At 36.6% G+C, this 22,972-nt stretch overlaps 1 protein-coding gene, 1 long non-coding RNA gene and 1 pseudogene across 2 annotated transcripts; 1 reads left to right on the top strand and 2 right to left on the bottom strand.

Annotated features, from left to right (window-relative positions):
* Positions 1–1,343: 1,343 nt before the first annotated feature.
* LOC107818586 (senescence-specific cysteine protease SAG39-like) lies at positions 1,344–4,245 on the bottom strand (annotated as a pseudogene).
* Positions 4,246–9,649: 5,404 nt separating this feature from the next.
* LOC142180625 (uncharacterized) lies at positions 9,650–9,998 on the top strand. The gene is made up of 3 exons (XR_012709244.1): positions 9,650–9,671; positions 9,759–9,890; positions 9,977–9,998. It is a non-coding gene; the product is annotated as an uncharacterized LOC142180625 (long non-coding RNA).
* A 10,492-nt stretch (positions 9,999–20,490) lies between these two features.
* LOC107797005 (ethylene-responsive transcription factor ERN1-like) lies at positions 20,491–21,870 on the bottom strand. The gene has a single exon (XM_016619839.2). It carries the CDS (start codon positions 21,743–21,745, stop codon positions 20,798–20,800), a length of 948 nt encoding a protein of 315 aa, XP_016475325.1. The 5' UTR covers positions 21,746–21,870; the 3' UTR covers positions 20,491–20,797.
* Between the last annotated feature and the right edge of the window lie 1,102 nt (positions 21,871–22,972).

The following is a 22,972-nucleotide window of genomic DNA, read 5'->3' as shown; positions in this document are numbered from 1 at the left end:
GATCACAAATTCCAAAAGTTTTTATTTTTTCTTAAATTTCGTGCCCAGTCAAATAGGTTCACATAAATTGGAACGGAGGGATTACTTATTTGCAGATGTAATGTTCCTTATATTTCAGAATTATAAACTAAAATTACCTATATATGAAAACACAACTAAAATCTCTTGTATAAGTTTTATAGAATTTAATATGTATGAATTTTTAATTTATTTCGTTTTGAATGTGTGACTTCAGTTTAGTTAATTTACTTGATTACGGATACACCCCTTATATTTCAAAATTAAATACTTAAGCCCCCTCCCCTAATGAAAATATTAATATAAGTTAAAGTTTGTGTATATGATTTTGTTGTACAAGCTAGGGTTAAGTGGCCAATTTTGAGATATATTCCCGTAGTTGGTTATGTTATATGGGTATTCAATGTGATACTCTAATTATTTTAACTGTGAATTGTTTTCTGTGATTTCTAAACAGACAATTAAAAAAAAACATCTTTAAAAGTTCAGTTCTAGAAAATTGACAAATCAAACTCCATTTTTACACGATGAAATTTCTTTATCTTCTGAGGTGGAATTTATAAAGTGCCAACGCACTGACATGGCGGTTAGCTGTTTGAGCAATTCACACATTCAGTTACATTAACGGAACAAATTATTATTATTATTTTAAAAATAATTTTGTTGTTATAGTGAGTAAAATTTAGTGGCCCTGCGATTAACCTGATTTTTGGTGAATGTAGTTTCGGAATGTCAAACAAAAAAGGCTAGCTCATTTACAGTGTCACAAACAGAACTACTCCCTCCGGTTCATAATAAGTGACCAATTTACTTTTTTATTTTGATTCAAAATAAGTGTCCATTTATATAATCAAGAAAAAATTCAATTTATTTTTCCAACATTACCCTTATGTACGTATTCCTAAAAAGTCATTTACTCCTCACATTTGAGAAAAGAAGTAAGTACTACTATAACTATGGTGCAACATATGAAAGGTAGTTTAGTCACACTAACTATTTTCGTCTAGAATTTAGTATTTCCTTAATAGGTGACCCAAAACAAATTGGTCACTTATTGAATACCCTTTTGATCATTGGTCCCTTATTATTTGAGAAAAAAATTAGAAACTTTAAAGTTTGAAACAAGCTTAAAGCAAACACCTTCCCTCCCCGTACCCATTTTGAAAAGAAATACCCCTCTATGTTTGGTGCTTTCTCTTTCTTTCGAACTTCATTTTGCTTATACTTAGAAGATAAGTCATCATAATCATTAAGTTTTTAAAGAGTTGTATGCCGAATTTTATTTATAGTTATTAGCATATCGTGGTCCCCGTGATGCTCAAATCTTGGGTCCGCCTCTAGGAGTATCTATTTCATAATTTAGTTTTTAACACAAGTTATGTACAGATAATGAAGCTTGAAGCAGCTTCAAAATGAAACATATGCACACAAGGCATGCTCCTTTAGCACATTTACATAATCAAGAAAAATTTAACACTTCACTTGACATATCATATAGTAATAAAGATTAAGCCTTTGATTTAGCTATATACTTAAGCAGTTGGATAAGAAGCATCCATGGCAATCCCGCATAGCCCTTCTTTAGCATCAATGTCACGTTCCATCCTTATATATCCATTTTCACCCCAACTACTACCCCAAGAATTCTTAATCAACCAACATTTAGTACCATCTTCAGCTTTTCCATATCCGACTGCTGTAATACCATGATCTAACTCCATTCCACACGTGCCTGTAAAAACTCCACTCGTGTAGAATTGGAAGGTAAAGTCACTGGCATCAATAGACACTGAAATTGGCTGATTTGCCACAGCATTGAGGAGTGCTTTCTCATTGTTTTTGGGTACTTTTTCGTAGCCTTTGATATCTGCTACATGTGAAGACTCCTTTTTTGTGTTGCATTTTCCGTCAGCAGCTTCGTATGGGTAAGATGTTTCAGTTGTAATGCCTTTGTTTTTCACCATGAAATCGAATGCATCTTCCATGTAACCGCCTTCACATCCTTGATCTTCACTCTTTCTGTCACAGTCCACCAACTCTTGTTCTGATAGAGAGATCAACTTTCCTGTTGAGAGTTTGGTAATCCCCTCTGTTGCTGCTATTGCAGAAAATGCCCAACAGCTCCATGTTTGTTTGTGATAGAAAAAAAGGACCACAAATTAACGATAATGTGGACTGATAGTGTCGTGGCACCTAAAATATAATTACATGTACTTCTCACTAATAAGTGGAACTAGTAATATAGAAAATAAAGTAAGCAAGCTCTGATACCAATTGTAGGAATATATACCACAGCGGAAGCAATAACAGAATCTTATTCACGTGTAATCTAAACAACTAGCACGTATGGAGATTTTAGGATTACCTCTTGAAGCGTAAACACAACAAATCTATGTCGTTCTCCAGTTCCTTAGTTGAAAACACACCAGCAGATTTCCACAGTCTTCTACTGTGTTACCCAAACAATAACCGAAAAATGGAGAATTTTGGGTGGGCAAAATTCTAGTAGAAACCGTAGTCAGAATCTTGTCAAAAACGTCCAGCCTTTATATCCATATATATATAATTGCGTTTTAGGTCAAAACCGTTTTCAAAACCTGTTAGGTTTCCTTCTCCCACTAAGGGACGGTTTCCACGTTTTCTTTCTCACTAAGTAACAGTTTCCACTATTTTCTATTATTTAGGCATAGTAGGGACCACAAAATTTAATTAACAAGGCTTCCTATTATGATATTAATTTCGAAATTCTGAAATTAATTTTCATCATAATAACTTACGAATTATTCCACTAAAAATTCGTAATTGCACTCCTTAGTTCAATTTCGAAATTCTTCCATAAAATCTTATTTAACTCCCCATGTTAAGATTCAGATACTAATCAATCAAATTAAATTACTGACTATTTAATTTATTGATTACTTCCTTTAGACTTACACTTAACTTATTTCATGTGTCGGATACAAAATCCACTGGTCGGGTTTACACATGAAAACTTATAAGCTTTCATAAAGGAGTATCATCAATCTCAAAATCGAGACATGGATTCCATCAACTAATTATTACTTCGCCAATGTATATCATTGTTATCCAATTTACCAGGCTTATTGACTCGCGAAAGAATCTCGCCTTTTAATAAATCAAAACAACAAGTGACATACACAGCTAATAATAATTATATCAGGATTAAGAGTATAAGTACATTAAATGGACTAGAGAAATTATTTTATAAAGTCAGTATAAAATACGCATCTCTACTTGATCCGTTCAATACATACAAAATGTATTAGCACAAGAAGTTGGAATTAAACCATTCTCATAATCAAGATAAATTATATTTAATCTTGTGCTACAATCATTCCGATGATTTGTCCAATTCCATCATTAGATTGTGAACATTAACTTTTATGTCTTACAAGAACCGATGATTTAATCTTCCGTGTATAAGCTAAACTCTATACACTAAATCATCTACTATGTAAGCAATGGATGCACAAACCAACACATGATATTTAAAATGAAACTTTATTGAATTTAAACAAGTAAATAAATAATTGTTCATAAAGAATACTATAACAATACGCATGGCTTATAGTATATTCTAACACATGTTAGGTTATATTGATAGCATAAAGTTATTTACATTTTCAGTGTACATAAATTAAATCCATCGTTTTTAAGGCAATTATAAATGTAAGGCTAGACCACTTACCACATTGTCCTTGATCCTTAATTGGTGTGACTGCACCCTTTGTTCTCCAATCCATAGTTGTTGGAACTGCTGTCACATTTTTTATATCTGAATGAGGTAATTTTTGGTTCACAAAATGGAATCTTCAGACCATTTCGAGCTGCTCTAAATTCCTCATTAGTTAAATCTGCAAATGCATTGATTCCCAACTTGTAAGGCCGGTTTTGCTGCATCATTAAAAGCTCCAATTCGCTCTGCATTCTCCTTGAATATCTTGAAACGACTATCTCTTTCAGCATTGTTTTTGTATACGCGTCCATATTGAATCATCCATTGCTCATATTTTTGCATCAGAGGTTCATCTGCAAGTGTTCTTGCTGTAGTTTTAGAAGCCCATATCCAAGAATTGCCAAAAGAAGAACTAGGAACTTCATATCTAATGAAAAGAATTCTTTATAAAGAAGATAATTGTAAGCTGTAGGTAATGGTGTATATATTCCTTTGGAGATACTGGTATATATAGATTCTTGAATTTGCATTTGCCTCTAGTTGAATGATCTTCCATCACATGTATTGGTATGAAAATAGCTCTAGTTTTTCTGAGTTTGCCGTGTCAAATATTGTGATTTGGACTAGCCAGTTCTTTGCCGTGGATGCTGGGTTGTTTAGTAATTTTACTCCAACAGTAAAAATTAATCGATTCTTGTTTTATGTGTTTATCTCTCGGGTAATGAAGATCTAACAGCCAACAATTTCAGCTTGGACTTCTTTTCGCTTGAGCAATGTATATATTTTTTATAGCTACGCATAGGTTAGAAGGATGTTTTTGTTAGTAATCCGTATTCGAAAATATATTCAAAAAACCAGACACAAAGTAAAATCAGAAACGTGGAAGAACAGAAATTAATCCGAGCCCACTTAATTCTCAATGTTTCATTGAGGAACTTAATCTCCTCCTAGTACCCGAGATTTAAGATTATTAGAACGGATTACCCTGGTACTTCAAACTCCAGTGACCAACGAACTCAAAGACAGTAGCAAATCATATTTCCTGCTTTCTTTCTGTTAAAAACAATGCAGAAGAAAGAAGGAGAAATCAAAATTAGAATTTTCATAAGGAAAATCTATAGGAGTTACAGAAATGACTATTAACAAATAAATTTGGTCCACTAAGTCAAATTATTTGACCAAATCCGAAGCTGAAGCCGAGCGTCAATGATGATGGCGCGAAGCTTGCCTTCTTCTCAACTTTTTAAGAGATAGAAGAAGTACAATTGTATATATACCCATCAAAACTCTTTTCCTCCTCCAATATGGGACAATTTATCTTTGTCAAAGAGGGAAATTCAAAATTTAATTTATTCCTCCATTTTTCATTCACTCTATTTTAAGTTCTAACAAGCTTAAACCCAACAATCCCCCACATGAATGGGGAATGACTATATCACGGAAATATGCATGAAAAACTGTATAATTTACAAGCAAGGATTAATCGCATCTGGATAAGTAGGTTTCTCTTTGAACTTTCCCTTTTCTAACAAGGAGAAATCATAATTTTCGTAAGGAAATCTATGGGAGTTACAGAAACGGCTATTAACAAATAAATTTGGTCCAATCAATCAGTCAAATCATTTGACCGAAGCCGAAGTCGAGCGAGCGACGACAACGAGGCGAAGCTTGCCTTCTTCTCAACTCTTTCGGAGCTAGAAGAAGTGCAATTGTATATATAACTGATAGTAGGCTATATAGTTGACATTTACACCTTAAGATGACCATACTTTGTTGTTGTTTTATAGATAAATTGCTAACAAAATGCTCTAAATAGTGTTCTTTTGTGCCACAGGGAATATTATATGAGAGGAAGCAACATAGAGTGTTTTGGAGGCGATAGTGTGAAGAAAACACTCACTCGAGAAGTACCCGAGCACAAAGAAGCAAAAAAATAGCCTGGGCAAGAAGGCCACCACGAGCGCGGTGGACTGCGGCAGGTTAATGAAGTGAGGCAGAAAGGTGATCTTTCATCGCGGTCGACCGCAGTTGGTCGTGACTGCGGTGCACTGTTCACGCAGCTAGAAGTTTGAGGACCAAAGTGTAATTTCGGGGAAACTTTTGTAAAACCCTTATAAGCTTTAGAAACTCGCTAAACTTGATTCTAAGCTAATTTTAAACTACTTTTGGAGGCAAGAACAAGAGTGAGAAGATCAACCAAACATTAGAGTTTTTCTATCTCCTTTTAATTCTTGCAATTTTACATTATGAACAATTTAGTAGTTTTCTCTTATTTTGTTATGAGTAGCTAAACACTTATCTAGGGTTGATGGAACCAATTGTTGGTTGAAGTTTTGACTCAAGTTGTTATAATCGAGCCAGAGTTATGATATGATTGTTCAACTACGTTTTGTATGGTGATTAATTGAATGAGCCCTTGATTAATCATGTCTAATTATCTTATATTGCTTGAGAAAGAATATTAGGTTAGATAGCTGTTAAACAACACCACTTTTGGGTAGTTGAAGAGATTCATTACTTGAACTTAAAAGTGGGTTTAGAGATAATAAAACTTTGGTGGGATAATTTAGAGTTGCATAACTATTGTCAGCTAGAGTAGTTCGAGAGAATACTCTAGTAAATTATTGTAGTTGATCGAGAGATAATTATAATAACCCATAACTCTTAATCTTCATAGAGTATTACGGCGAGATTATAGCGGAAGAGTCAAGACCTAAACTAGCAATTGGGAAAATCACTGCTCTAGACCTTTTTACTATTGAATTATCTTTGTTTTAGCTTACTGTTGTTTTTAATAGTAGTTGAAGTAGTTAAACAAAAACCCAATCTTTGTTGATCAAAAATTTTGCATCTAGAGATTGATTGAGTTGATAATAACATTACCGAAGAGTGTAATAGAAAGGTTAGTTCCCTGAAGATTCGATTCCTGACTTAAAACCGGATTATATTTGCAGCGACCGCTTTGTCCTTTAAAAGGCATAGTTGGGCGTTATCAATAACCATCAATACTCGTTTCCTCCTCCAATATGGGACAATGTCCCTTTGTTAGAGAGGTAAATTCAAAAATTTTATTTTTCCCTTCATTTCCCATTCACTCTATTTTAAGCTCTAACAAGCTTAAACCCAACAATCCCCTACATGAATGGGGAATGTTGTATCACGAAAATATGCATGAAAAACTATGTGATTTACAAGCAAGGATTAATCGCATCTAGAAAAGTAAGTTTCCCTTTGAACTTTCCGTAGTGAATTTATGTTGGATATACTCGATCAATCGGTAGATTTGATATATTTGAATTGTCGAACTTTAACATATAACTAGACAACCATAAGTCACACAATCAACCCTTAACCTTCTTTGGTTCTTATTGTTGTATTCGTTTCAATCATGAACACTGTCTGGTTTCATAAGTGTGTAGAGAACTGGCCTTGCAAAATTCTCCTTGAAGCGGCTAATACTTCACACTTACATAGGTGATTCCTAAACGTGTCATCCCGTAGATACACTTTTTGATATACCCTGTATCAAATTTAGAAACCATAAAAAGTCTTAATGCTTTATCCTTAGTACTAAATATGATCTCATCACAAGAATGGACCAAAATTTTAGTTGATAATGTTGAACCGTCAAGGAGGATGTTTTTTCCATGGGACAATATACAGGCAACGTTTCATTCTATCAAGGACTCAAGTTAAAATCAGTTTCATCTGCAGTCAAATGTTGCATCTTAACTATCGATGGACTGGCAAGAAGCCAAAAACATGGCTTTACCATTTATCCGTCTCCTCAGGTAGCTTTCTTTCCTACATATTTTAGAGACCCTGAGTTGTAAGTTTTTTTCTTTGGTCCTGCATGTGTTGTATCCATATTGCTAGTTAATGAGTATCACGTGTTGAGCTGTTGCAAAATTACTTTCATAAATGAAATCTAATCCCCAACTTTAGGTAAAATAAATCCTGAAATAATTAAAGGTTAGGATAAGCATATATATTACCATATATATATATATATATATATATATATATATATATATATATATATATATATATATATAGTGTCATAGTGTGTCAAAGGACAGTCAAAATCACAGGCATTAAGCAGTAATAGAAGAGAGGAGAATGATGGAGTGAAAAAAGTGGAATAAGTCTCATCATTGACCTCTTCCTCGAGGTTTGATGGAGCCGTTAATATGGAAATCACAGAGCTAGAAACCAACCTTGTACCTTATCCTCTAATACTTTCATGCTTCCATCATACACACCTGTAATTTGTTTAACCAAAAATCTGAGTCTTTAGTCAAAGCTAAAAAGAAATTCGGGTTACTGATAATCAGGAGACAAAAATAAAATACTTTTGAGAACGATGGTAAAGAAGCAAATAGATGTATATTTCAATAAATTCTCAATAGTATTCCGTGTCCTTACAAATGATGATACTTCTTCCTTTTATAGATAATTCTAGGTAAAGGAATGAAGCCTCAGCTTTAATGATATAATCATGAGTAATAAATGATATTAAATAAGCCGTTATACAATCATTCCTATTAAATACCGACTTCATAACGTATCAAGTATTTAATAATGAATTTGGACTCCTTTCTGTCACCAGATCTTTGCTTTCAATGCCTTCTATCCGTTGGCTGTAGATAATTTAAATTGGTACGAGACTCGTATCTATACGTTGTCTCGTGCCTATTTAAATTCTTCTTCCCGTGGCTGTTTCCATCCGTGCCTCTTAGTCAATTGTTGCGCTTTGACCATTTAACTAATCCACGTGTCATGCCACATCATCTTTTAATATAAACTCAGTTTTTTCCCAATACAGATAGTCCCCCCACTTTCCATTTTTTTATCAATTAAATAATTGGGAAGTGGATCTTCATGTAAAAGGAATTTTTACCGTAATTAATGCTCATGACAGTACTAACGTCTCATCAGTCTTTTCCATTTAATGTTCTGCCCATGTGTCATTTTCTAATTGATTCCACTATTCATACTCTTTTTCGAGACTTCTTCACTCTCACTATTTACGAAGTGATAGCTGCCTTTATTATAGGCTTTTCATCATTACCCTTAAAAAGTTGACGGTTCCCATTTTACACATAACTTTGTCCTCCTTTGTCTTCTTCACAAATCTTCAGCACATACTTCCTTCTTAGTAATGTCTTCTTCAAACCCTAACCGTAAAAAAGTTTCAATTCTAGATCAATTCCCCAACGCCCCTGTTAGACACAGAAGAGGCGGAGGAGGTAGGCTTCGAACAGGGTTAGAATCTACGCGAGGCGGCTCCTCTGGTTCTTCTTCAAGGAGTTCTATCCCAAAGCCCCTTCTTCTAAGAATAGGGAAATTCTTGATCCTTCTCAAGAACCCTCAGTTGATGATATAGTTCCCGGCGATTTGTCTTTTGAAAGTGACAAAACGTCTCTTCAAAAACAAATTAAAAATTTAGAAAGAGTCGATACTTACCCAACAATAGTAACCGAACTTACAATCCCCACCATAAGAAGAGATTGTAACTGGAAGGATAGTCTCCGAATGTCAATTCCTTCCCCAAATCAAAGAACTTCCTCTTTTAGAAGTGGGTATTCTTCTGTTTACACTTACCCCTTCACTTTAGGTTTCAATCCTCCGATTGACCCAGTTATTCTCGATTTTTGTCGTTTCTTTACAATTTGTTTGGCCCAAATCGGTCCATTGGTGTGGAGAACAGTGGCTTGTTTGAGATATTTATCTTCCAAGGCCAATGTCAATTTCACCTTCTCTCACCTCATTCATCTATACCATCCTAACTTAATACGCCATGGGGTTTTTACCTTAACTGCAAGGAGCAAAAAGGTTTTGGTAAATCCTGAGGATGATAAAGATCATGGATGGTATATTCGTTACGTTGCTGTCCGTACAGTGGACTTGATTGGTGAAATAAATATTCCCTTCCCTGAGAAGTGGAATTTTGAACGTAGGTTTCCTCTTATTTACCGTACCTACTTTTGAGAATTTCAAAAGAATGTTGTTTTTAACCTCGTCCCTTCTTGGTTTTTTGTAGCAACCATGGGAGATGTGGAACCTATTCCCAACTTTCGTGGTTGGGTAGACTCACTTTTGAAGATTGCTACTAGGGAGCAGAGAACTTGGAAATCAATTTCTTCTTTACATGGCTGGAAAGTCAAAACACATGGTATCCCCCCTTTTTTAAAAATTTTTGTTTTACATGTTAAGCACTTTTTCCTCAACTTTAATCATGTATATCCATTCTTTAATCAGGATTTGGCATTAGAGGAATGACGGCTGAAGTAGCTATGGCCATTCGCATGTCTGCGAATGCTGCTCTGGATTTAGATAAGGCTCGAGCCTTACTGCCTAAAAGAAAAGCTACAAAGGAAAGTTCTGAAGAAGAAGAGGAGGGTACCTCCCTAATTACCAGGCCAAGAGCCAGGAGACGAATAATCATTGATAATGAAATTGAAAACACTCCTGCTCGTACCTCCGCCACCGAGCCTGTTTTGATTCAATCTGATGAGGATGCCGAACCAAGAGATAATAATGAGTCAATTCAGCACCTTTTTGACAGTGGTTTCGGGAGTGGCGAGCTCGGACCTATTTTTGATGAAGCTCCTCTTTCCTCATTTGTTCCTATTTCCTCCATTCCTCTGCCAGCCGTAAGTATTTCTTTACCAGTTTTGACAACTTCCGTTTGTTTGCCAATTTCTACCGCTTCTATATCCGTTCCCTTGGCTGCTTCGACCGCACCTGCTTCCGCTCCGGTGTTGGTTTATACATCTTTTCCCTCCATTCCTTCCACTGCTCCTCTTCCCTCTGTTCATCATACAAAGACAGGTTCTAGCAGCGGAAATATGACAATGAGAAGTGTTACTTTGGAGGTTCCTGCCAATCATAGCCTCTTGAGGAAGACCGGCATAGCCGATGTTTGGCTCGAACCTCTAATTGGAGATATCGAGAAGAAGAAGATGGAGAGCCATAGCTGCTTAACTTTGATGAATGACGTAGTTCATTCTACTTTGAAGGTATTTCTACCAACAAGTTTTTTTTTTTTAAATTATCTTCAATCTCTCATTTCCATGACTTACCTCTGTAGGCTAACCTTATTGGCACGGAATTAATGAGAAGAATTTCCCTACTGGAAAGAAAAGCTCGTGAGTCTGAAAAATCTGTCCACGAGGCTGAGGAAATAGCTAGGGGAGCCCAGCTTGAAGCGACCAATTGGAAGGAGCAGTTCGAAAATGCTCAAGGGACCATAGAAGAGTTGCAAGAAGATAAAAATCTCCTGGAGCAGCAAAACCGTGGTTTAACTTCTGAACTGGCAACTGTCAAAGCCTCTTCAAGCCAATTGAAAAGAGACAAAGAGCTTTTGGAATGCTCTTTGTCAAAACAATTATCCAGAGCTAGTGAAGAAGTTAGAGAGCTGAAGGCACTTTTGGCTAGAAAGGAAGAATACGCAGGAGAGTTAGTGCAAAGCTTGACTCAAGCTCAGGCTGACTTACAGACTTCTTCTGACGAGATTCATGCCTTGAAGAATTCTCATGCTTCTCTTGAAGCTTCCCTTGATTCCCATTTAGCTGAATATCAAATTTTAAAAAACGATCTTGCTATGTGGGAAAAGGAATATGGACTTCTAGAGGAAAATTTTAACATAGAAGTGAGTTGGGCTTTCCTGAATTCTCGTCGTGATGCTTTGACGGAAGCTGCTCAAGAAGGTTTTGACTTGCAGTCTGAACTGGCCAAAGTCATAGATACCATCGAGAAAAGCCAACAGTCTACTAATACTCCTTCTCCTGCACTTGAAGTTCCTGGAACAGAAGAACTTTTAAATGAGGAAGTGAATACTACAGCAATTGGGATTACAATTCCTGCTTCAGCTGAAAATGTTGCTATTCCAGCTTCAGAGGGTGAAACTTCTATAACCCAGTCTGTGGAAGTTGAAGCTTCCGTGACAACCCCTTCAATTGAATGATGGTTTTATCCCTTAGTTTTTTAAGGGATTTTTTGGTGAAAGTCCCCAGTTATCATAATGGGGCACTTGTATAAACTTTTATTGACTAAGTTTCTACTTAGTCTTTTTAATTATATTAAGAAGTTTTGTTAGTACTTCAATGTGTTCTATTCTTGCCTTTACCTTACTTATTTAGGACTTATAGAATAGTTTAGCATTTTTATCCTTTGAAAATGCTTTATGATTCTTCTCATGACTTATTAACATGAGGCTTATAAAAGAGGGCCCTTTTATTTTATCGACACTTAATAAAGAAGACGTCTCAACTTCATAATGGTGTTATAATACGATGAAAGTAATAGGAAAACACACGTTTTATATGAAACAACTTTGGCAAGTTTTTATTCATAAACTTTTAACAAGTGTTTGACTGTTACATGTATTACAATACATCTACAACTTTCTCGTAACTGTTTTTCTTGTAACAGATTTGTAAATAACATAAAATAAACAAGGTTTTTCTTCATAACCTGTTTCAGTACATAGTCATGACCCTATCTTTACATGTTAAGAAGGGTTTGAGAGGTGACTTTGTTTATGAGTTTGAGAGATGACTCTGTTGTTCTCATGAATGCTGAAGACTTCGTAACTTTTTCTCAACACTTGCTTCTTTGTAGCCGATTTTTCTTCGATACTCGTATCTGTCTCTTTCTACACATATCTGCGTATAATATGTAGTCCCCCAAGTGTTTGAGCGGTGAAGTATGAAGCCTCGAGCATTTGTTTATTTCTTTTACTTTGGACCTTTTCCTGAAACAGAAAGATATACGGGACTCGACGGTGCGATTATAGATTAAGACTGCCTAACTCGTGTGTATTTCCATCAGATTAATTGCAATCCTGGGCTAGGAATTTAAGAATACTCCATTTTGCCTTGCAGGTTGTGATTCTTCATTTGGCACGAGTTAGGATATTTTGCCTAGCATCTAAAATCGTTAGTAAAATATTAATAAACCAATAGAGAAATTTTAACATGATGATACCTGACCGTAGGTACTTTCTTAAAAGTAATATCTTTTTAAGTGGACAGCATTCCAATGTGAGGGTAAAATTTTACCATCCATTGTTTCCAACTGGTATGCTCCTTTTCCCGCAATGCCACGGACTTTGTATGGTCCATCCCATGTTGGACTTAGCTTTCCTGAGTTAGCAGCTTTTGCAGATTGGAACACCTTTTTAAGCACGAAGTCCCCAATTTTGAAAAATCTGAGGCGTGCTTTCCTATTTTAATATAGTTCTATTACTTGCTTTTGTGCTGCCATTCTTATCAAAGCAGCTTCTCTTCTTCCTTCAAGTAAATCTAGGCTAACCCGCATTTCTTCATTATTAGATTCCTCCGTTGCCTGATCGTATCGTGGGCTTGGCTCACCTATTTCAACTGGAATTAAGGCTTCCGTACCATAAACCATCGAAAATGGTGTTTCTCCAGTGCCTGTTTTGGTCGTTGTACGATAAGCCCATAGTACTCCAGGTAACACCTCAGGCCAATTACCTTTTGAATCTTGTAACCTCTTTTTCAAGTTATTAATAATAACTTTGTTAGTTGATTCTGCTTGTCCATTCCCCACTGGATGATACGGCGTAGATGTTATTCTTTTGATCTGCCAACTTCGAAGAAATTCTGTAACTTGTGCTCCAATAAATTGTGGTCCATTGTCACACACGATCTCCTTTGGTACTCCAAAGCGGCATATTATATTTCGCCATATGAAGTCTTTAACTTCTTTTTCTCGTACCTGTTTAAATGCCCCTGCTTCTACCCATTTAGTGAAATAATCTGTAAGTACAAGTAGAAATTTTACCTGACCTTTTACTTATGGAAGTGGACCTACGATATCCATTCCCCATTTCATAAAGGGCCAAGGGGCTAAAACAGGATGTAGTAACTCAGCTGGTCTGTGCATATTATTGCCGTACCTTTGACATTTATCACATTTGGACACGAAACTGGTTGCCTCTTCTTCCATCTTAGGCCAATAATATCCTGTGCGAATTAACGTTCTTACCAGTGACCGTCCTCCTGCGTGATTCCCACAATGTCCTTCATGTACTTGTCTCATGACATATTCGGTTTGAGAGGGACCGAGACACCTTGCTAGTGGTCCGCCGAACATCTTTCGATAAAGATTACCTTGATATAAACAATATCGTGCAGCTTTTTTGCGAAGCGCGTAAGCCTTTCCTTTGTCATTAGGCACGGTTCCGTGCTGTAAGAAGGCAACAATTTCATTTCTCCAATCCCATGTTAGATGATTAAAATTTACCTCGTTTTTATCAGGTTCAAGAACGGAATGAAATAGATGTATGACTGAAGCATCTGTATTGTTTGCCACGTCTGTTGCGGACGCAAGGTTAGCTAAAGCATCTGCCTCTACATTCTCATCCCTTGGGATCTGCACTACTTTCCAAGTTTGGAATTGCTTTATTAACTCCCGTACCTTTGCGAGGTATTCTTGCATTCGTGACTCTCTGGCTGTATAAGTCCCCAGCATCTGATTAACCACGAGTTGAGAATCACTCTTGATTATAATCTGTGTTATGCCGAGTTCTCGTGCCAATTCTAAACCTGCAATTACAGCCTCATACTCTGCTTCATTGTTAGTTATAGAATGACATTTTATAGCCTGTCTAATGGTCTCACCCGCAGGTGGTACGAGGACTATTCCTAAGCCTGCCCCTTTTACATTAGATGAACCGTCAGTGTATAAAACTCAAGTCCCCGGGTTCGCACCATTAAAAACTAATAATTCTTTTTCTGCTTCTAAATACATCCTCTGGCTAAAATCAGCCACGAAATCAGCTAGTACCTGAGACTTTATAGCGGTCCTGGGTTGATAAATAACTTCATACTCACTTAGTTCTATAGCCCATTTTGCTAATCTTCCTGAAAGTTCGTGTTTATGCAATATATTTCGAAGTGGAAAAGCTGTAACAACTACTATGGGATGACATTGAAAATAAGGTCTTAACTTTCTAGATGCCATGATCAAAGCTAATGCTAATTTTTCTAGCTATGGGTATCGTGTCTTAGCTTCCAATAAGGGCTTACTTACATAATAAATAGGAGATTGTTTACCTTGGTCCTCGCGGACTAAAACAACACTTACTGCGACTTCAGACACGGCCAAATAAATGAGAAGTTTTTCCCCCACCTTCGGTTTTGCCAACAACGGTGGTTTTGACAAATAAGCTTTCAAATTTCTAAGAGCTTGTTGACAATCTTCATTCCATTCAAAATGATCTTGCTTTTTAAGTGCAGAGAAAAACTTAAAACACCTTTCCGAGGATTTGGAAATAAATCTCCCTAAAGCTGTAATTCTTCCCGTTAATCTTTGTACTTCCTTTTTATTAGTAAGTATATCCGGGATTTCTTCTATTGCTTTGATCTAAGAAGGATTCACTTCAATACCACGATTAGAAACAAGAAAACCCAAAACTTACCTGATGCCACCCCAAATGCACATTTTTCTGGGTTGAGTTTCATATTAAATTTTCGCAAAATTTCAAAAGTAACAGATAGATGAGAAACATGGTCGTGAGATTGCTGGGTTTTGACGAGCATATCGTCTATATATACCTCCATCGTTTTCCCTAAATGTTCTTGGAACATTTTTGTGACCAACCTTTGATAGGTTGCCCCAGCATTTTTGAGACCAAAGGGCATTACCTTATAACAGTAAGTCCCCCTGTCTGTGATGAAAGAAGTTTTTTCTTCATCACCAGGATCCATTTTAATCTGATTATATCCTGAGTATGCATCTAAAAAACTTAAAAGTTCATGACCTGCGGTTGCATCAATTAGTTGATCTATATGCGGTAAGGGAAAGGAATCTTTTGGACAGGCTTTATTTAAATCGGTATAATCTACACAAACACGCCACTTACCATTTTTCTTGGGTACGACCACCGTATTAGCTAACCAAGTAGGATATTTTACTTCACGGATTGATCCGATTTTTAATAACTTTTGGACTTCCTCCTGAATCACCTGGTTCTTGAAAGCACCTTATTTCCGTTTCTTTTGCTTTATTGGTGTGAAAGAGGGGTCCTCATTGAGTTTGTGAGTGACCACATTTGGTGGAATACCTGTCATGTCAGCGTGGGACCAAGCAAAACAGTCTAAGTTAGCTTTTAAAAATTCGATTATCATACCTCGCATGTTCGTGCTTAAATTGGCCCCGACATAAACCTTCCGTTCAGGCCATTGATCAAATAACATCACTGCCTCAAGATCTTCAATTGTCGTTTTGATGCTTTCATTTTCTTCAGGTTCTTGAATTGTGTCAGGTCTTGAGTCCAAATCCGTCTTTTCCTGTTCAGTTGAAGTTTGATCTTTTTTACCTTCAACTGTTTCCTGTAATTGCTACTTTTCTTTATTCTCGGTGCTCGTACTTGTTAAAGCGTTGACACTTTTAGCCATCTGCTGATCCCCACGAATTTGGCAAATTTCCCATGGTGATGGGAATTTAATAACCTGATGTAGAGTTGATGGGACAACGTCCATATCGTGTATCCATGGTCTCCCCATGATCATATTGTAGGACATTTCCATATCAACTACCTGAAATTTAGTTTCCTTCACAACACCCATAGCAAAAGTTGTTAGAAATACCTTACCTTTTGTTACTACACTTGAATTGTCAAAGCCTGACAAGGTGTGCGCCTTGGGTATCATTTTGTCTTCAGCTTGCATCTCTCGTAGTACCCTTAATAATATAATGTTTACAGAACTCCCTGGATCAATCAAAACTCGTTTTACATTAGTATCATGTACAAGTAAAGATATTACCAGTGCGTCATTATGTGGAGTTGTTACTCCTTCGGTATCTGCGTCATCAAATGAAATACTTTCATTTTCAAGGACCTGCCGCACTCGTTTCCCGTGTGTAATTGTTACCTTAGAAACCTTGTTGGAGGCTGTATAGGTTACGCCGTGAATGTCCTTTCCCCCGCTTATGACATTCACTGTCCTTTTGGGTGAAGGAGGTTGTGGTGGCTCTTTTCTGTTTTTCATATAAGCTTGTTTTCCTTTCTCAAAATAACTCAGTAAGGTATCCTTGCTTTAATAAATGATCCACTTCACTCTGCAGGAATCTGCATTCTGAAGTTTTGTGCCCGTGATCGTTGTGAAATTCGCACCAATGATCCGGATTGCGTCTACTTGGATTTGACCGCATCTCTTTTGGCCATCGTACCTTATCTCCCATGCTTCTTAAAACAGCTACGAGCTCGGAGGTAGAGACATTAAAATTATATCCACCGAATCGTGCCTTTAAACTCCTGTCATCATCTCGTGATTCTTGTCTGTTCCGATCATTCCTGAACTTTGAAGAAGAACCAGAATCCCGATTCCTTGATTTTTGATCATATTGCTGGCTATCTTGCTTCGACCGTGGGTCCTTTCCTGCGGGTCCCATATATGGATCGTACCTGTTTTTACCTGATCTTTTTTCGGTTTCTGACCTTCGAGTACCGCCCCTTTCTTCATGATGGAGCTTAGGTACGGTATCTTCTTCGATCCGCAGCTTCGTGCTATATCTGTTGTAAACATCATTCCATGTGGTTGCAGGAAATTCTCTAAGACTTTCTTTGAGTCGTCTCGTGACTTCAGAACTTTTGTCATTTAAATTACTTGCAAAAGCTATAGCAGCCCAATTGTCAGGCACACGAGGTAGAGTCATTCTTTCACGCTGGAATCTGTCAACGAAGTTTCTAAGCAACTCTGAATCCCCTTGTTTGATTTTGAAAATATCTTCCATCCTTTTCTCAACCTTTTGTGCTCCCGAATGTGCTTTAATAAAAGAATCTGCAAGCTCAGCAAAAGAATTAATAGAATTTTCAGATAAAAGAGAATACCAGGTTAATGCACCCTTGGTGAGTGTTTCTCCAAATTTCTTGACCAATACTGATTCAATTTCTTGTTTGGTCAAGTCATTGCCTTTTACGCCGGTTGTAAATGCAGTTACGTGGTCACGTGGGTCTGTAGTACCATCATATTTCGGGATGTCAGGCATTTTGAACTTTTTCGGAATTGGAAGGGGAGCAGCACTAGGCTTCCATGGTTGTTGTGAGTATTTGTCCATGTCTACTCCTTTTTATTACAGGTGGAACTCCAGGGATTTGTTCAATACGCTCATTTTGTTCCTTAAGCTGTTTCTGCAAGGTTAGTACTAAATTTTGCAAATACGAATTATTTAAATTACCTGGTCCCCCTTCTTGTGGTTCACTGGGGGTTGCTCCGTTTCCAGAATTATCAAGACCAGAACGGGGGTTCTCCAATGTATTATTATTAGGAGTTGGTGTAGGTGGCGCAACAGGCAATCGACTAACAAGTGCCTGAAGAGCTTTGCCGACCTGTGCATCAATTAGCTTTTGCAAAGCTTCAGTTGTAACTCCTTCAAAATGTTCAGATTGCTCTTGTTGATCAGCACGTGATTCGGTAACAGGAGTGCCTTCACGAGATTGACGTGGTGAATTTAGAGGAGAGGGAATCACATTATCTTGATTTTGATGTATTTGATTCTCATGGTTTCCCAATGTGTTATTACTATTGTTGTCGGCGTTGTTGTTTGACATGGTGACGACAATAGATAAGATATAGCTTAAAAGGAAAGATTATCAGATTTCCGGTAACGGAACCAATTTGTTTAACCAAAAATCTGAGTCTTTGGTCAAAGCTAAAAAGAAATTCGGGTTACTGATAATCAGGAGACAAAAATAAAATACTTTTGAGAACGATGGTAAAGAAGCAAATAGATGTATATTTCAATAAATTCTCAATAGTATTCCGTGTCCTTACAAATGATGATACTTCTTCCTTTTATAGATAATTCTAGGTAAAGGAATGAAGCCTCAGCTTTAATGATATAATCATGAGTAATAAATGACATTAAATAAGCCGTTATACAATCATTCCTATTAAATACCGACTTCATAACGTATCAAGTATTTAATAATGAATTTGGACTCCTTTCTGTCACCAGATCTTTGCTTTCAATGCCTTCTATCCGTTGGCTGTAGATAATTTAAATTGGTACGAGACTCGTATCTATACGTTGTCTCGTGCCTATTTAAATTCTTCTTCTCGTGACTGTTTCTATCCGTGCCTCTTAGTCAATTGTTGCGCTTTGACCATTTAACTAATCCACGTGTCATGCCACATCATCTTTTAATATAAATTCAGTTTTTTCCCAATACACTTACCATGAACAGTTATCTGTTATGTGTTGTTCCTAAGGATGTTAAGCACTGCTTTTGCTACCATTAGGCAAAACGGATAGTTCAGTTTGTTGATTGTCCAGTCCAATCCCCCTTCCTTTCGCTCGATCTCTCCAATGAACTTGCTTTTAATTTCAGGTGCCCCACCTGATTTCAAGTGTGTCATCAACTATCAGCCTCCAACGGTGGTGATCTTGCTTGTGTACAGTGTGCTTTCTGCATGATTAGCAACAAGACTGTCGTTGCTGAGATCTTCTCCTAAATTGACACAAGTTTGACCTCATGTATGCCAACTGGTATGTTGGCGAAGGTATGGAGGAAGATGAATTGTCAGAATCCCCGGAGGACCTTGCTGCCCTCGACAAAGATACGAGGAAGTTGGAGCAGAAGGTGCTGATGAAGAAGAGAAAGGGGAAGAATACTAAAAATGGTCTTGCTACGACGACGATGATTTGTGTGCCTCGGGCAAATCTTCTTGCTTGTGTATTTTATTTTACTTTGATGGTCTCTAATTTTTTGAAGGCAAAGTAGTCTATATATGCTTTCTTGAATTGTTAGCACAAGGATGTTCTGGAAGTAAATTATATTTATAAGTTGGATGAATAGCCTTATCCACTTTCTTCTCCCTCTCATTTAGCAATTATTCTCAATAAATGATGCGATGAGCAAGAATCTGAATCTGAAGATAACAATATGCACGAGGACATGTACGGACTTTCATACCAGAAATGTTTGCTAGTCAATGACATGCTATGGCATCAGATAGCCCCAGTAAGCAAAATTTAGCATACAAGTAGCTGTGCTTGCATAGTTTGCAATTTGAGCAAATAGATACCAGATATCCATGTATGTGTCAGTTCTCTCTTATGCTTTGAATCTGCGAGAACACCTATTGGCCCAGGTTAGGTTGGAATTGTTGGGTTTTAATATAATTAGTTAAGAGGTGTCAATGGGAAATGGAGAGAAACGATTTGGGAGGAAACAAAAAGTTTGAAGTTGTTTCCTTTACCAATGTACTTTGTTCCTCATCAGACAATGGAAAGAAAATCTTTGTGCTTATTTAGAGAAGCACATCTTCTAGCTCTTACACAGTTAAGAAGAAGTGGTTTCAGCACCAAAAATTTGCTTTAGCACCAAAAATGTTCTGTAATTTCCATTGCCGGTATTACAGAATATTTTGTTTTATTTTTGCAGTTTCTATTCTGTTTTGTTTTACTTTTGCAGAAATTTTTTTCGAACACAAGTTGAGAACAGAGTGGCGCAGCGGAAGCGTGGTGGGCCTATAACCCACAGGTCCCAGGATGGAAACCTGGCGTTGATATTAAAGGGAGTAGCTTCCACATCAGCTTTGCTCTTCTTTTACCTGCTTCCGAGACTCTAATCTTGCCGTTATTTTTATTACCATTTAAACTTCTGTAGTACTTGATAATCATTTAACTAGTACTCACTTGCTATAACAACTCAAGGAGAAGATAAATAAAATAGCAATGTAAGAAGGAGAAGGTCTATAAAATAACAATGTAAGAAAGAGGTAGTTTTCACAATCCCAAGTCATATAAACCATATTTAATTCAGAATAATTGTTTAGACCGATGTCATGGAGGCTCCACATCCATAATATTCTAGTCTAATTCTGTGCCAACTGAAGCAAGAAAACATATTAAGGGTATTCATATTCCTTTCCTTTTTTCTAAAATGTTTATCCTTGATTTAGCTTTGCAATCAATTCTAAAACTACATTTCAATTGCCCACTCTCTCTTGGTTGACAAGGATAGAGGACCAGAAATGAAAGGTAAAATCAAATAAATAGGAAGACATGAGATAGCTAATATTAAAAAATGACCCTCGAATTTGTTTAGCATAACAAAGAGCACAAAGGGGGAAGATCCCAAAGAGGCTCAGAAGGATCATAGAAATTTTCAATGTATTCTTGAACTCCATTCACTGCATATAGTGATGCGGATATAGACCTTTCCATTTTCATTCTCTCAAATTCTGTGAGCCCCATCTCAGCTGTCTCATCCAAAACTACATTCTTGGGATGATCCAACAATTCTTGTGCAAATTCATAGCCTCGTGCAAAATTCCATGACATTTCATGCTGTGAGGAATTAGTAAAAGAAAATGAATTAGAACCAGAAGAAGACGAATATCCCACGTCGAATTCATCAGAGCAGTTGCTCAGATCAGGCTTATATGTGTCATCAAACAGTTGACTTTCTTGTAGTTGCAATTCTTGATTACAAGAAAGTCTTGTTTGGTCATAAGCCATGTAATCTTCTGCTTGTGTTGGATGTTCAAGAGGATGGATTGGTTCTATATTCTGACTAGAAACAGAATCATCAAAATAACTAGTAGTGATCATTGGACTTGAATTATTGCTGTTGTTACTAGTCACACTACTAGTATTTTGATTGATGTTGTGACTACTAGTTGTAGAAGAAGCTGAAAGCTGCTCCTTCTGATCATGGCTCTTTTGTTTTGCAGTTTTCTTGCTGTTGAGGAGATTTTTAATCCGCGAAGCAAGTGGTGAATCAACTGAGACACGAGTAACGAAGTTGGTTCGTGTGTTTGATCCACGAAGAAGGCAAGCAGCTTCATCGTAGGCACGAGCAGCTTCTTCAGCAGTTTCGAAAGTTCCAAGCCACATCCTTATCTTCTGTGTTGTGTCTTTGATCTCAGCTACCCATCTCCCTGAAGGCCTTTGCCTCACACCAACAAACTTGTTACTTCTATTGTTTCTGCCCTTCAATTTGGTCACTTTTGCCTCTTTTTGCTGCTGTTTTTGGAAGTTAATTTCCATTGCAATAAAGGTTTTTAGGGAGAAGAAAGTAGTAGTAGTAGTAGGAGGAGGAGGAGGAGGAGGAGGAGTATTTGAGGCTTCTTTGGTCTGAATGATAGTAGTGGAGAAAGTTGTCTACATGTCTTTGTTTCTGTTAATGTGAGCTTTATATATATCTGAGATACCTATAAATCAAAGTTAAGTTGTGCTCTTGTCTCATATTCTGTTGCTTTCCTATGTTTGTAAGTTTGTTTGTATTAGGTAATATTCTGATTTCATTATCTCCAAATAAAAAATAAAGATGGTATTAGTATTGAAGGATGACTCATTCTTCCCTATTTTAATAGTGTTTTATTTTCAAAAGTTTAATCTATCCTTGTTGATTTGGTCATAACTAGGAGAGTTTTGGATCTAAGATAATATTGTTAATTTTTTATTTTTTTTACAAATTCCTAAAGCATGGGAACAATCCCTCATGGAAACTTGAAAGATGAGCTATTTTTATATTCTTTTTTGGTTTCTCACCTGGTGTTCGGTACCCACATTGGGACCCGACTAAATCCGGAATTGCGCCGGGAAGTCCCACATTGGAGGGTAAAGCGCTCCCTAATAAAGGCGACTCCATACCCAAGGACTCGAATCTGAAACATCTGGTTAAGGATGAAGGAGTACTTACCACTCTACCACAACCCTAATTGGTTGCTATTTTTGTATTCTCCTGTGCCGGGCATTTAAGTGGAGAAGTTAATGGATTTACCTATGCTATATTAACGGTACATTAATAAAGTACAAACTGTAAATAGCATGAGAACTCGTGCTGCAAACCCTCATAATTGAAAAACAAGTGAATATTATAACATACTATAATAACTAGGTCAAGAATGAAATTTTATGAATTTTAAAATTTGTATGGATCAAAATGAGTTATATCCTAAGTATTTAATTTCCAAATCATATTTAGTGGTGAAGCTAGAAATTATTACAAGCGGATTCAAAAAATAAAAGAGCATCATAGGTAAAACCTACAATCTGAAGCAATTTTTGAACCACCTTTGATTGCTAGACAAGAATTTTTTTTTTATGAAAAAGATTCAACCTGTTTATATATATATATATATATATATATATATATATATATATATATATATATATATATATATATATATATATATATTCAATTTAAGGACATTGATTTCCTCATCATAGTTGTGAAATTTTCAATTTAAGTCCAAGAGTGTTCGAACTTGA

The sequence above is a fragment of the Nicotiana tabacum genome, chromosome 5 (assembly GCF_000715075.1).
Source record: "Nicotiana tabacum cultivar K326 chromosome 5, ASM71507v2, whole genome shotgun sequence".
Classification (NCBI taxonomy): domain Eukaryota; kingdom Viridiplantae; phylum Streptophyta; class Magnoliopsida; order Solanales; family Solanaceae; genus Nicotiana; species Nicotiana tabacum.
Note: the sequence above shows the minus strand (reverse complement) of the source record. Positions and strands in the feature narration are given on the sequence as shown.